This window comes from Anastrepha obliqua, chromosome 4, assembly GCF_027943255.1.
Source record: "Anastrepha obliqua isolate idAnaObli1 chromosome 4, idAnaObli1_1.0, whole genome shotgun sequence".
Lineage (NCBI taxonomy): Eukaryota > Metazoa > Arthropoda > Insecta > Diptera > Tephritidae > Anastrepha > Anastrepha obliqua.
Genome location: NC_072895.1, coordinates 59883725 through 59897548, shown reverse-complemented (window position 1 = coordinate 59897548; position 13824 = coordinate 59883725). Strand labels below are relative to the sequence as shown.

Here is a 13824-nt window from a genome sequence, read left to right as displayed (position 1 = left end):
GATCTTCACTCCAAAATCGACAACTCTGCTGATTTACGTGCGCATTGATCCAAAAATGAGCTTCGTCGCTGAACACAATTTTTCGACTTTAAACTTTCTTAACAGAACACGCATTTTTATAATAAAATTCAATGATTTGCAAGCGTTGTTCGTTTGTAAGACGATTCCTGGTTAAATTATAGACCAAACTGAAGATAATTGACAGTGAAACAAACACGAAAAGTGCGTCAGCTGTTTAAAGGAACTGTTTAAAAAGATAATAGCTAAAAAATCACCCTTAGGTGCTTCATCTATTCGCCTCTAGCTAACGCTTGGCGTTTGGCCTAATATTAGTGAAGAGCAGTAGGACTTCATTAAAGTTTTATGCCGTCACTGATTGGCGAATGGGGTTTAGATATAAGAAGCTTCTTCATTGTAAAAACGGGCCATTGCATGTTTTGCAACGCGCTTCGCAGCCTCTTTCAATGCTACCGAAACGGTACATATTTATATCTTGTCAAAGATAGGTAGGAAGATATGTAGAAGTGGCAGTTGGTCAGTAAACCAACTTGCTTAGACCGTTTCCGATCCATTGGTATACCACAAAAACCGTTTACCTGCTACTGCTCGTTAAACCATTTTGTTTTAGTGCAAACCCATTGATTTGGCGACACTTATATATATCCCTACGGTGATCAGTATTATTCAAGTACGATGAGCCAAAGTATCTAAACCTAGTGGCATGTCACGCAGGACAGAGACAAAGAATATGTCTGACAGTCTCTTCCTCCTTCTCGTTCTTATAGCTTCTTCAAAATGAAGTTCATTCAATCTTTGAGCATGTCGACTTAGGACACAGTGGCCTGTGATCAAAACAACTAACGTAGAGACGTTTTTCTTAGCCGATTAAGTAGCGCCTGACGTCGCATTCTGACCAAATTTTTTTTTGTAGCCTTACATGCCAGGCTATCAATCCATCTCGTGTTGGCTGAAGTGACATTGCTGCTTGTACCACGCAGTTTGTAGGGAGCGTTTGAGAGGGGTATACCTATGGTACAATCTCCATACCAAGAGGGAGGCGAGTGGTAGTGCCCTCTCTTGCTAATTTTGTCTGCCTTACCTTTTCCTTGTATGCCTTTATGCCTATATTGTCAACCCACTCACGTCTAGCTGGAATTCTAGTACTAAATAACCTATTAAAATATAGTTCATCCAAACAATAGGCAATAGGATTAGTTGCACCCAGACCGAGTGTTATGGCCGAGTGTCCAATACCAAAATCGCGCTATTCTGTTTACCAAGTTTAGTCTGTTTACCAACTAAATTTATCATTTGAAACCCTAAAGCAGTATTTACTTTAAGTTTTATTAATTAGCAGTAATAATGTAAAATTAAATACACAGGAAGTAAATAGGAGAAAGATGAAAAATAGAGAATAAGTAGCAATAGCCCCCTGACTCATTTGTGTAGAACTATTTTTCAAATTAAAAAACTGTGTGGAAGAAACGGGATTTTGTAATCCCTGTGAATTCACACCGTAATCCGTGGGGTAGTAGCATTACTGAGCTAATTTGTTTGTCAACTTCAATCATACTAATTATTCGCGTGCATATATAATTAGGCGCGACCTACAGCGTGCCACCACCGTGCTGGAGATGGTGAAGCGACGCGAGAAGACGAAACGTGAGCAATTGCATTTATCTATAGAAATCTTCGAGAAGCGATACCAACTGCGCGACTTCAGTGGTGCTCTATTCTCCGAGTTAAGTTCTTCTCTGAAGAATTCTAGGTATGTTTGATTGATTAATCTTCTATTGTTGGTGGGTAAGTCCGTACTAAATTGTTTATCCGTTTTCTCTTCTCCACCGTCACCATACAGACCCGCGTTTGCCCCATTGTATACGAATCAATACTCACACCATGGATCTGCGCCGGGCACCACACCCACAGGTGTTGCGTCTGTAGGTGCGGCCACACATGCTGCCGGTGTTGGTAGTGTACTGGGACCAGGCGGTTTGCTTACATCAGCGGCGGGTGCCAATAGTGTAGCGTCTGGCAGTGGTGGCCATTTGTATGCGTCGGCTTCGCAGTACCTGAATCCTTCGAGTCTAACGATTGGTGAGTATCCTAAAAATTTTATTTGTTTATAATATTTTTGTTACTAATGTGTTTTTTTTGTTTTTTGTGTTTTTCTGTTTCAATCCATAGATGCAATCAACGCTGGCGCAAATGGTGGCGGTAATCGAAAGGAAAAGCGACAGTATAAGAAGCGAAAACATAAATTGCCTCGTGATAAACAACAGCAACAGCAACAACAACAACATCTGTCGCAGCATCAGCAACAACAGTATTTGGGTGGCGTTGGCAGTGGCAATGGTTTGTCAGCGTCTGCGCTGGGTGGAGTGGGAGCAACGCTAAGCACACAACATCTGCTACAGCTGCATCGTCAGAGCTCATCGCCCGCTGCTAATGAGTCTAATATCGAAACGGAGGAGGAAGATTTTGGCAGTGGCGGCTTAGGAGGTGGGGGTGGTAGTGGTCATCATGCGCACAAAATAGGCTCTGAGAGCGAAGAGGAGGCACCGTTTGCATTTAGGCGAAAGCAGCATTGCGACTATCAGAGGGTGAGCTTTTGCGATGGCTAGAGATTAGATATGAAGTTTTCTCAGTACAATTGAACCTAGTTTTGTCTAAGCATGTTTCTGTATGTACGAATTTTTTCAAAAACCATATGTTATATGTATTATGTGATTTCTGTTTACATGGAATGGCAATTAACTTTTGTTTTGCTTCTTGTTTACTTATAGCCGTTAGCCCATGACGGTAATTGGCCTTGGGAGTCAAAGGAAGATTATGGACTTGGTGATCCGAAATATCGTTTCACACTAACTTCAATAAAACATCCGAGGTAGGTATACATATTTCTTTAAAAAAGTTTGAAGATATATGGTTGCTCTTTTCTCAGGCCCCGTTGTATTGGTTTCGCCAGACGTCGCATGGGCCGTGGTGGTCGTGTCGTATTGGATCGCACTGCCACAAATATGGACGATTTTTGGTCACAGTTGGACTATACGATATTTGAAAGCGATTCCGCTTCGACGGCGACTAAGTCCTTGAATATTAAAAAAGAACCTGTAAAACCCGCCTCTCCACCAACGGTTGTTGACCTGCTGCCGTCCAACATAACTAACGCAGCTGGTTCAATTGCTACCGCCACGACTACAAAGTCTTCATTACAACTACCCGCCACCACAACGATCAAATTTGAGCCCACGGATGCACCAACGGATGTGTCACCCAAAATCGATACTATCGTAACTCAAGGCAGTGACGACGATGGTGTCGAGGCAGACTTTGATGACGATGACGACTATGAGGAGGCTTTGTGCAAAGATGAGAATATCTCACGCGATGCCAACTACATTTCGTCACTAACTATGCTGAGGCAACGGCAACGACAACGATTACGACGCTTGCAGCAGAAGCGCCGACGTCGTCGACTGCAGCGTCAAAAGGGCGTTGAGGAAAGCGGTGGGAAAGGAGCTGATGGCGAGAGTACAAAACGACGTCGCTTCAATCACACCGATGCTGTTGTCGTGGATGCAAAGGCAGTATCTGAGGCACAAACAGTTCCTCCAGCAAAAGAGCCATTGCCACGCCGCTTACTGCATCGATTGTCCAAATTAATCGATGACAAGAACATGAACGGAATAAGTAATTTCTTGCTGGGTGAAAAAGTGAAGCGTGAGAAGTTGAATGGAGATGATGTGTCCGACGAAGTGGTGATCGATTTAGTGCGGCAGCAGCAGCAACAACAACAATGGCCAAATCACCGTTCTAATAACAATTTAATGAACTACAATAACAACAACAATAGTAGTAGTAATATAAATAAGAATGTAAGCATTAGCGATAAATTCAATGTGATAAAAAGCGAAGGCACCAGCCCACCATCATCGGCGACGGGGTCCGTAACAGCAGCAGCAGTAGTGGCAGCAACTGCAGGAGGGGCAGAATCTGCGGCGACCACAACGACACCTAGTTCAACAACGTTTACGCCGTCGGTAGCACCATTAACAAAAGCTATCAAACAAGAACTGATAGACTGCACAAGCGGCGGTGCCTCGGCCGATGATTCGAATGAACCTTTAAGCAGCATAAAGAAAACCGCATCTGCGTTAACGGACATTACAACCACTTCAGATTTGCAAGTGCTGGAAGATGAAGAAAATGTAAATTTGGCACAATTAAGCAGTCTAATACGACACACCGTGAAAAAGGAACCACTGGATGACGGCGGCGTAGCGCATTCATCGTTTGCTAATGCCACAAAATTCAACTCCACAAATTGTGTATATACTAAAATGTGCGACCAGGATGATCCTGTGTCAACGCCGCTAAATCAGATGCCCGATGTCATACGCCAGCAGTACCGGCAGTCTCTGCAGTTCAACAAGGAATTGAAGCGTGAGCAAAAGCGTGTCGATGAAGCATGTAGTACTGGCATTAATGTCATAATCGACAACGAATCACCGACACATTGTGATGATGATAAATATGATTACATTGGCAGTCTTTCACCGACATCCAGCCAGCGTTTGGACGTTTGCAATGAACTGCTCTCCGAAATACGCCGTGATTGGTTACACTTTCGTCCGAAGACACCAACCGATGTGTTGTCTGATAGTAGTGATTGCAAGTTGACGCCGGCAGGACCTCTGGTTGAGTGGACGCAACAGACACCAATAGTTGTTGAAATGCTGCGGGTACCGTGTGATAGTGTCGAGCCACGTAAAACACAGCACCCGCATAAAATCTCTGGACAGACACTGAGTAGTCTGTGGGACACACATTCCGACGATGCACTCTTCGTAAGTGATAGCTTCAAGTATGCCGAACTCGAACCAGACACGCAGTTACTGCAAACGTACTTTGCGACAGATGTAACACGCGGCAGTAGCAAGAGTCCAGACGTTGGAGCAGCGGGCAATTCGAACTCGGCTATTGATTTCAACCTGAGCGGTGACTCACTAACCGACATAAATTTATTAGGTGACGGTGATGAAACGGACGAAAATATGCTTGTGAATATATTGAAGGAATGCGATGACATAAAGACACTGAATCAGGCTACGAACTTTTGGAATGGCATATTGGAAGGTGAAGCAGAAGTTGATGAAGTAGCCGCGGATGTGGAGACTGACTTAATGGCCTGCATCGACGACAAACCGAAACACAAGGACGGCAGACGTGCATCTCGTGCCAAAGGCAGTGTTGGAGGTGGCTGTGGTGGTAGTGGCAAGTGGCGCAGTAGCTGTGCAATGTATGGCGGCACAAGTTTTAATACATCGGGTGTTAGTGACTCACTTCCAGATGATGTATTTTTCCAAAAAGTGCAGCCAAAGATAGAACCGACCGATGCGACTGACGCATTGGCGTCTACTACGTCTGAAAAACTTGATACAGTTGTCAAAACCGAGCCCGCTGATGACTTACCTGGTCCACCAACACTTGATGTCGGTGGGGCAGTAACGACGCAGCAAAGGCAGACAACAACGTCGATAGCAAGTATACCCGCGCAAATATTGCAAAATACGCCTGCAGCTGCAGCTGGCGTCCGTATCGGCGGCGCCAGCGGCGGTGTAACAGCCCTCGCCAGCATACCACATTTCGTTGCGAACAGCGCGCAGCCGCAGCTTATTGCAACATCCGGAGTTGTACATCAACGCCAGCCACAACCACAGCTGCATGTGCAACAACAATTAGTTACGCAGCAGCCGCAACCACAGCATCAGTCACAAGTACAGTTGCAGGAGGTGGCTGCGGTGGGTGATATTATTACGGTGACGTCAACGAATGTGCCAGCATTGCAGCAGCAACACCTGCAGCAAGCACAGGTACAGCAGGTACAGCAGCAACAGCAGCAGCAGCAGCATCAAATATTGCAGTTGCGACAGCCACGGCTACAGAATGTAATGCAGCAGTTGCAGCAAATACAGCAACAGCAGCAACGTCAGCATCTGCTGCAGATGCAACGTGATCTGCTCTCCGGTGGTCCGGTCATAACGCAGTATGTATCGGCCACGCCTACAAATGCGAGCACTACAACCGTAACAACAACTGCACTTCGCCAGCCCACTCTCACACCTATTGGCGCCACAGCTACTGGAAATCATACCATCTATACCACTAGCACATCGGCGGATGGCAGCATAATGGGTGGCACACAAAAAATTTACATACAGAAAGCCACACCCACAATCACCAGCGGAACCGCAATGTTATCTGCGTCAACGGCGCAAACTTCTAACAGCCAGTCGTCTACAAGCACAGCACCGGCTTCTGTTATTACGCTGTCCAATGTGAAGCTGGAGAACAATAGTGATGGTAGTGCATCTTCAAATCAGGGGGTGACGTCAGCGACGACAACAAATATACTAACAATTGATGGTAATGCCGTAACGGCACCGACTATGAGTTCAACTGGTTCGGGTGTAAACATCATTAGTACGTCGGGGGGACATCAAGTGGCTGTACACAGTATTAGCGGCGGTACAATGCAGCATTTGACTAGTGCGAGCAACAGCGGTGCCACGGTGCAACATTTGTCGTCATCTGTATCCGGAGGCACGACGCCACTCATTGTTACAACAACGACGCGCCAAGCGCAACAACAACAGCAGCAGCAGCAACAACTTGTGCATCAGCCAACACAACAAATTGTATGGCGTCAGATAAGTGGGAGCACAACCAATTCGGCGTCAGGTGCGGCTACCACCGTGAGTGGTGCCGATGCTGCGGCGGCAATGGCGGCTGCAGCAGCCGCGGCAGGCTCGTCGGGCAACAAAATTGTATGGGCCAGTAGACCAGGGCAAAAGCGGCAGTTGAATGGGCCAGATGGTGCGACAGGTGAGTGTATTTTGAGAAGAAACGGCGTTTAATTATTTATTACAGAAAGAATAGCACACATACTTGCGCTTCTCATAAGGCTTATGACTTATGCATTAAAATATTGATATATTGTGCACTCGAGAAATTTAAACATCTGTAAGAGTCTGTTCTTGAGGTATATGGGTTTTTAGTGTTTTACCCTATTTAAGAAATGGTGATTAGGTTGGAATTGAGTATAATTACGATAAATTTAAATAGGTGTGTGATCAAGTTAATTTATATGTATTTAGTTTATTTTTATTTAATTTAGTTTCGGAGGATTTGTTTTGTTTCATTTAATTTTAAACATTTACTATATTTATTGACGAAAAATTAAATAGCATAACTTTATAATTCGATATCGAAATTTTCAGACATTAACAAATTGTTGTTGAACCGCAAATTCTCACAACGAAAAATAATCACCCAACAACAACATCAAATCCAAATCACAAAGCATTTACAACATTTGCATCACCAACAACAGCAGCAACAGCAGTTGCAACAGCAACAGCATCAAGATGATGATAGCGGCGTGAATGCTATCCATGATGGGCAGACGAACTCCGGTTCTGGTGTGACAACAACTTTGGTTGGCACAACATCTCAGGTCGCTCAGCAACTGCAGAAAGTGCAGATGCAAGGTGGCAAAGTGATAAAAATGTCCTCGTACCCACTGCTCGTTTCTGAGTTGAATGTCACACAACAACAACAGCACCAACAGCAGAAGCACAATTCCGCCGCAATTGCTTCCAATCACAACTACAGTCTGCAACCTACAACGGCGATAATCACATCGTCGCAATCGGTGACGCAGCAGGGCACCACCAGTGGTAATAAAATTTATCTCACCAGCAACAATACTAGTGGTGGCGGCACCAATTTCACAATCGCTACAGCTAGCGAGCTGGCTAATGCTGTTGCTGTACAACAGTCCAATAGCAACAATAGCGGCGGCAGCAGTAACGGCAACAGTAGCAATAGCATGACACAGAAGCTGCATCATTATAAAGAGCTGCAAAACTCCAATTTGAAGGTGAACTTTGTGTCCACTTCTAATTCGGCAGGCAGTAGTGGTAGTGGTGGTGGTGGTGGCGTCTCCGGCGGCGGTAGCAGCACAGTTAGCATGCAGCATGGTAGTATAGTTATGGATGCGAAAACAGTGGCGGCTGCAGTCAGTCACTCCCAACAGCAGCATCAGCAGCAACAACAGGCAACGTCGCAACAACAAGCGGTTGTGTTGAATAAATCGTCGGCGAATGCAAATCTGCAACAGCAAAGATTGAAGCGCGAACGTATACTAAATATAATCGGCGCCTCGAATATGGAGGTGAACGCAGGGAATGTCACGAACACCGTAGTTAGTGCGGGCAGCAGCGGTGCTGTTGAGAATAGTAAACGCGTGTTGTACACAAGCCTGCTGAATATGAAACCGCTGCAAAAGAACAACTCCGGTCAAATGCAAATGCAAATTGGGCCTGGAGGCATGACTCACGCGCTTTTGCGCGGACGCATTGGCAACAATCAAACGATCTTCACTAATATGCGTACGGTGCCGATAGCGACAAGTGCAGCGGTAAGTAATGCAACCACAGTGCAGCAGCTGCAGGTAGCAGCGGCAGGCGGCGGTGGAAGTGGTGGTGGTGGTGGCAACGGGATGAGTGTCAGTCTGGCGCAAGTGACTACGAATTCGACGGCACAACACCAACAGTCGTTGGTGAGTATAGCCTCCTCGAATTCCACTGCGGCGGCTGTGGATGTTATAACAACGACAACGTGCGGTGCGTTGACAACCAGCTGCAATGATCTCAAGGTTATTGAGAGTGTTAGTAGCAACAACAGCAACAACGGCAACGGCAACAGTAGCAGTGGTAGTGGTAACAACAATAATAATAGCAATAACAGTAGTAGCGGTGGTGGCGGTAGTGCTGGTAATTCAATGGTTGCGGCAACGATGGGCTCACTCGCCTCCGCAATAATCAACAGGTGAGACACGGGGAGCTAACTAACAATAAGAATTTATGACTATGAAAATAAGTGCGCCGCACAAATGTGCGCAGCCGTCGTCGTCGCAGGTCGAGCGGCGGCAGCAATGTGTCGCATTTGGTGTGTCTCCACTGCAGTTGCAGCTGCAGCAGCTGTAGTTATTGCGCTATTGCCACAACAGTTTTGCCTGCTGAGCGCAAAATGCTTTGAAAATACGGCGATTATGTTGATTATTGTGATGAAGATGGCATACAAATTCGAGGAGGTGCTCCTTGCCACACTTGGTTAGTGTATAAAGTTGCTAGTGCATCCCAAGAAAGCTGAGCGGCTACGAAAGCGAAAAACGAGAGAGCGGATGAGAAGCGCGTAAACACAATGCACATTAACAGTTTCGTTTCATTCAACAGTTGCGTTACCACTGTTACCGTCATGATATGTGCCACAATCAACCCAAAAATATATTCTCAACTAACTTCAATCAACTTGAGTATTGACAACAGCGCTAGGAGTAGGCGCCGCAGTAGCAGTATAGTAGCAGCAGCAAGAACAACAACACAACAACTTATACCTTACCAATCTCTTGTAATTTTACTAGATGTTGTTGTTAATAATTAATAATGTACTTGTAGATTACTTGTAGATTATATATTAATTTATATATACATATATATGCATCTATACATATATATACATACATATATACTTAATGAGTTGAGCTGATATGATTGAAAAGGAAAGAAAAGTAAAGGAAAACAAAAACTGAAACTGAAAGAAAAACGGAAAAGAAAAAGAGAGTTAAAATGGAAAAGAAAGTGAAATTCGTTGAAAACAAAATCATCGTTACAACAAATGAAGTGTTATTGTATAAAGAAAAGTCCTAATTAATGATAGAAGAAGAATCTAAGAGAGAAAAGAGCACGCGTTGAATGAATTGGGTAAGTGGGTAGGAAGGGAGCGGAAGTGGGAGTGGGAGTGAGAGTGAGAGCTTATAGAACAGAAGTTATTGAACAAATTTTCTGCATTAAATTTTTCTTTCTTGCGCTGAAATTAAGAATATCTGGGGCGAAGTCTGTTGTGTCAGACATTCAGTTCTTAATAGCAATAATAAAACAAACAAAAATTTCAATACCAAAATTGTACGAGTACCATGTAAAAACGATTTTGGATGGTATTTTTTAAATCTTTGCAACTTTATTGATTTAATGCTTGTTCAGCGCAAATTTTTTAGTAACAGAATGGCCTTATAATTAGTTTCAAATTTAAACTACAAAAATGAATAAAAAAAGTGACGATTTCAATATTTTCTTTCCGCTTGGTCTCAGTTTAAAAGTATGCTACTAAATGAAAGTGTTTTTGTATATCGAATCGTTAACAAGCGTAACAAAAAACATTAAAGTTACCACTTTTGCGACTCCCCGCATGACTTCACACACACACACAATTCTTCACGCTGCTGCTCAGAAATGCGAAAGAGAACGATTTTTTGTATTTCATTTAAATTATTTACATTTGCTTTAAGTTACATAAAAACAAACAAAACAAAAAAAACAACAATGCATTTTCATTTTTTGTAATTAAAATACATATTTTGTTTTTCAGTTACTTTTTTTTAAGTTTTTGTTTTATCATTATTTTTTACTAAACAAATCCGTTATATAGAGAATACAATTATAAGTAGCGTTAGCTATAAATTAAGAAACGCTTTAGATTTTAATTTCTACTACCATAGTTTTTTTTCTACGCTAATAAAAATTGTAAATCTTTAAAAGAGAAGAAATAATGGAAAGCGAGAAATAAAAGTTAGCCTCGAGAAGAGAATAAAGCGAGAGAGAGAGAAAGAGAGAGAGCATATATAGTTAGATACGTCAAGAAGGCGGCAGTGAAATAAAAGCTACCGCCGAAAGTTGGAATACAACATTCGCTTATTACGATATATGTATATCAGGTCTTATTTTCAAGATCGACTTTTTACATTTTAATAAAATCAAAGAAAATAAATCAAAAACTATTAATATATAAGCTTACAACCGATTTGCATTTAATGTTTTATCCCAAATTCGTAACTTGCTGCGGTGTAACTCGTTTTGAAAGTGAATACAAATTTTATAATTAGACGGAAAATAGCGGGGTGTTCAGCTTGAAAGGGCATTAGAAAATGTTGCATTTTCAATTAATGCTAAAACTTCAAACTCCGAGTTTGCTGCCGTGCTTAAAAATACGTTTTAAAATTTCAAAACTATTTTTATTTCTGATTAATGCAAGCGAATAATATATGAACTTACAGTCGGAATAAGGTTAATTTTCACTAATTGTCAGTTAGAAATTATTCTTGGAAAATTCTGTAACAATTTTGAAGTTGCAAAATGCAACTAAGGCCATTAGTTTCTTTGGATACTTAATGCTGTACAGTAATTTTTTTTTTTTTTTGTTTTTTTTTTTTTTGTGGTATAAAATGCTTGATGTTGTCTTCAAAGGATTTTTGAAGTATCAGCATAATAAATCGTTTACTAATAATCGTTTACGGCATGTGTTAATTAGCAAAATTTTAAAAATGCAACGGCTGACATTTTGAGATTGAAATTTAATTTTCTAAAATTATTATCAAGAATTCAGTTTTACGTTCTGAAACATGTAAGCGACAAATCCATTATTTAGAGTGGGCTAATTAGCTAAAAATCGAAAATGTGCCTGGTGGTGGGAATTTTGATATTAAAAATTAGCTTAACTAGCAAACCAAACATTTTCAAACTTCTATTTGCAAACTACAAGTGAAAAACCATTTATTTCGTGTCTGTTGATTCGCTCAAAATCGAGAATAAAGCTGGTGGTTTTTATTTTGTCTTTAAACATTTGTTTTCGAATATTTTATATTAAAAAAAAAAATCCCGGATACAGTTAAACGGGCAATTAATTATTTCGTCTGTTTTGGTTAATACCCAAAATTCACTAAATGTGAATTAAAATTGTGATTTCAATTGTCAGTTTAAAACTCAGTTTTTGAGAATCAGGCCCAAAACAGATTTGCAGCGGGACAGCGGAACGGGTTGACGGGTGGGGATCAGCTGATCCAATTCCGTCGGAAAATACGGTCCGTTAAACACAATTGCGACGGGACGGTTCTCAGCTGACATTTTGTGTTTATAAGAAAATTAATTCTATTTTCGTTTGCTATATTTGAAGAGCCAGTCGTTGAAGCTGATTGTTACAAAACAAAAAAAAAACGCCTGCCCAGATTTTTCTAAATTTTAAATTGTTCTTTCTCTTGTAAGCAAACAAACTGTCATCAAATGATCAGAGAAGCAATCCTGAGTTTTTAACTCGTCGGAGAAAATTCCAATGGATCTAATTATTTTACCGCCTTAAAAAATAACCGACGGCAAGGAATCCGTCCGCGCCACAATTCTGTGCAATTTCATGCCATTAAATTCTAATTTTGACAGCGCATATCCGACAACCCATTACCCGCTGTCTGCTGCTATTCTGTTCAAGGGGTTAAATAACTTCCATACTTGAAATGCAAACTATCATATAGTAATACGGATAATCAAAAAGCCTAAGTACGTTGATTAGCCCAATGCTAAAAATCTATTTCCAAAGCAAAATTTCTATGCAAAAACATTTTGACTTTAAAATTACAGAATTTTTTTTGAATAAAGGCCAGTTTCTATATATAAAGAAATGTTCCACGCCAATTTAAGCTTTTGAGAATAAATTTCAAACACTCAACGTGTGCTTAAGTTAAAAAAATGTGAAAAATCGAATTCGAAAGCCAGTATCTTAAAAATTTACAAATTTTGTAGAAGAACAAATAATCATTTGGTTATGGTTTTTCCACTTTCCCTGGTTATTCCACTTTCTGAACGAGTTTGTGAGGACCTGTAATCACTGTAGTTTACTTGTAAGGCAATCGGTTGTTTGCCATTATGAAACTTCATACAATCCACTCACATCTTCAAAACACGCCCATGTACTTCCGCATTTCATACATTTATATGTATAAATATAGCAGCACCGCAGGGAGGGAAGACTCTTTAGAGAATGAATAAATAAGAATAACAAAAAATGTATGAACAAAGATTTTAAAAAAAAATAGCATTTATTAAAATATTCAACAGGATTTATTTCGAATCTTCATATGGATTGTAAGCTAGAAAATTTGAAACTTCAAAAACACCTAGATAAAAAACTCTTCAAATTGGCGTTAGTAAGACTAAATTTAGAATTTTAAAATTCAAAAATACTTAAATAAAAGGTCTTTGTTTTAAATTGGCGTTGTTAGTAAGACTAAATTTAAAATTTTCAATTTAAAACAGTTGCAAACTGAACTATCCAAATCCTATACAAACATTTATTTCACCAAAAATATTTTCGAAAACATTTTGCTTAATTTGCCTAGCTCTACTGCAGTGAGTTGGTGGAGTCACTCATATCCATCTTCTTTTCTTACTTCCTACGCCCTAAAACAACTAGTACTACTTCGCACATACACATACACTCATAAACGTTACAAATCAGAGAAAGCAAAAACAAACTATAATTATTGAATAAAAATTAAAGCAAAAAAAGAATGGAAATGAAAAAAACACTGTAAATAGTTAATAATGATAATGAATAAATTAAACTTAATTATTACAATTAAATTATAAAAACAAATTAATATTAATGTTAATATTAAAAGTTATGTACTAAATAATTATAATTACAATATATTAGTGGTAATAAACGACAACAAAGCGAGACAAAAAAGAATAGAAAAGAAAAACAAACAACAACAACAGCTTTTTTAAGATGCAACTTCAAACAAGGAAATGTGCAAATGTGAAGCGTGTAAAGAAGCGAGGAGTGTCAGCGACGGCATGACTGCTTGTTTGACTGACTTGGATGAGTGTGTACCTTACCTTTTTTTAATTTCTGTTGCTGCATGACGAT

The 13824-nt window shown here is 40.7% G+C and overlaps 1 protein-coding gene across 6 annotated transcripts in view; it reads left to right on the top strand.

The window, feature by feature from the left end:
* Positions 1–10922, top strand: part of LOC129246316 (uncharacterized) — a 37331-nt gene extending 26409 nt beyond the window's left edge. For all 6 annotated transcript variants that reach the window (XM_054885031.1, XM_054885032.1, XM_054885033.1 and 3 more), the window contains exons 6-11: positions 1601–1768; positions 1859–2097; positions 2188–2603; positions 2787–2887; positions 2945–6888; positions 7284–10922. In XM_054885031.1, the coding sequence (XP_054741006.1) occupies positions 1601–1768; positions 1859–2097; positions 2188–2603; positions 2787–2887; positions 2945–6888; positions 7284–8899 (6484 nt within the window). In that variant the 3' untranslated portion in view covers positions 8900–10922. The remainder of the gene's footprint in view (positions 1–1600; positions 1769–1858; positions 2098–2187; positions 2604–2786; positions 2888–2944; positions 6889–7283) is intronic.
* The last annotated feature ends 2902 nt before the right edge of the window (positions 10923–13824 follow it).